General features: G+C 30.7%; 1 protein-coding gene across 1 annotated transcript; it reads left to right on the forward strand.

The window, feature by feature from the left end:
- The first annotated feature begins 141 nt into the window (after positions 1–141).
- On the forward strand, positions 142–1,107 carry LOC107872659 (zinc finger BED domain-containing protein RICESLEEPER 2). The gene is made up of 2 exons (XM_047404067.1): positions 142–814; positions 905–1,107. The coding sequence occupies exons 1-2, from the start codon at positions 142–144 to the stop codon at positions 934–936; spliced, it is 705 nt and encodes a 234-aa protein (XP_047260023.1). The 3' UTR covers positions 937–1,107.
- The last annotated feature ends 468 nt before the right edge of the window (positions 1,108–1,575 follow it).

The raw sequence follows: 1,575 nt of genomic DNA on the forward strand, positions 1-1,575 counted from the left end.
TTTTTGGAGATTTTCTATCAAACCACTTTGAAGTTTTCCAGTACTTTACAAGTTACTACAAATACTTTCTTTCATGAACTTTTTAATCTTCAGAGCATAATTGTTAACTATTCAAAAAGTGATGATTCTATTTTAACTGATATGGCTAAGCAGATGAAAATGAAGTTTGATAAATATTGGGGTGATTTTAGTGATATGAATATGTTGTTTTTTGTTGCCTTTGTGTTGGATCCTCGCTACAAAATGAAGTATGTTGAGTTTCTTTTTAAGAAATATTATAATCCGGTGGAGAGATGTAAAAAGTGTGAGAAAGTACAAGACACTTTAACTAGCTTGTATGCTCATTACAAGAGTTCTATTTCTGGAATTTCTTGTGAAAATATTGGAGATCAAACTAGTGTGATTAGTGAAATTGATGTAGTTGGTAGTTTTGATGTGTGGCAATCACAGTGGGAGAAATATCTTGAAAAAGAGACTAATGTTGATGATAAATCTGATCTTGACAAGTATATGAAGGATGATATGGAAAAAATTAAGGATTTTAACATTTTGAATTGGTGGAAAGCTTCATCAAAAAGATATACAATTGTCTCTCGAATTGCAAGAGATGTGCTTGTTATTCCTACGTCTACTGTTGCTTCAGAATCATTTTTTAGCACCGGTGGTCGAGTTCTTGATTGTTATCGAAGTTCTTTGTCAGCAAAGACTGCTGAAGCTCTTATTTGTGGTCAACAATGGTTACGTTCAACATCAAAAGAGTGCAAGATTGAAGATCTTTTAGAAGAAATTCAAAATCTTGAAACAATTGAAAAAGGTACTAATTCATTGTCTCTTTTTTTTAGAAAAGAAGATCATATTCATGTTCATGGACTTTTAATGAGTAATATAATAATTTTTTTTTCAGAATATCTGGACTCTACTTGGAGCATTGATTAGTTTGGAGCTCAAGATAAAGATTATGGTGAAAGTTGGCGGGTCTTTTTTTTTTTGTGAAATTAGTTGTTGTTTTTTGCTTAAAAATGACTACAATTTGGGTGCTATTTTTGTTGGACTTTTGGTTAATGTTTTTACTGAAGTTTGTCTTATTAACTGATGTTTTGGATTCTGTTCCTCATAATGTAAAATTTAATTTCCTGATTTAGACGATTATGAATTTGCTGGAGTAGTTGTTCTATTTTGCATTTTCTTTATTATACTATTGTGCTTGTTGTCCATAAGTTTTTATAAAATATTGCACCAAGAAACAGCTACAGAAGTCATATAACACAATCCAGTTTATGAAACATTCTGTCAGAGTTATGGTTAAACCTGAACTACTCAACAGAATTAGCATATTATACAAGTTATCCAGTGGAAAGAAGGAAGGTAAGACGAGTCTTAGAAAAAAGAGCATTATGTTAAATGTCTTAGCTGTTGGAGTCAAATAAGGCTCTTTGATAGTATATCAAGATTAGAATGACAAATGACAAGGAATATCCTTTTATTTTGTTTACAGCTTTATTTGAGTAAATTTTATCTATATTTTGTTGACTTTTAAAAATACTTGGTGGTGTTGGACCCATTCCATCAACCAAT

This window comes from Capsicum annuum, unplaced genomic scaffold (genome assembly GCF_002878395.1).
Source record: "Capsicum annuum cultivar UCD-10X-F1 unplaced genomic scaffold, UCD10Xv1.1 ctg51614, whole genome shotgun sequence".
Classification (NCBI taxonomy): Eukaryota; Viridiplantae; Streptophyta; class Magnoliopsida; order Solanales; family Solanaceae; genus Capsicum; species Capsicum annuum.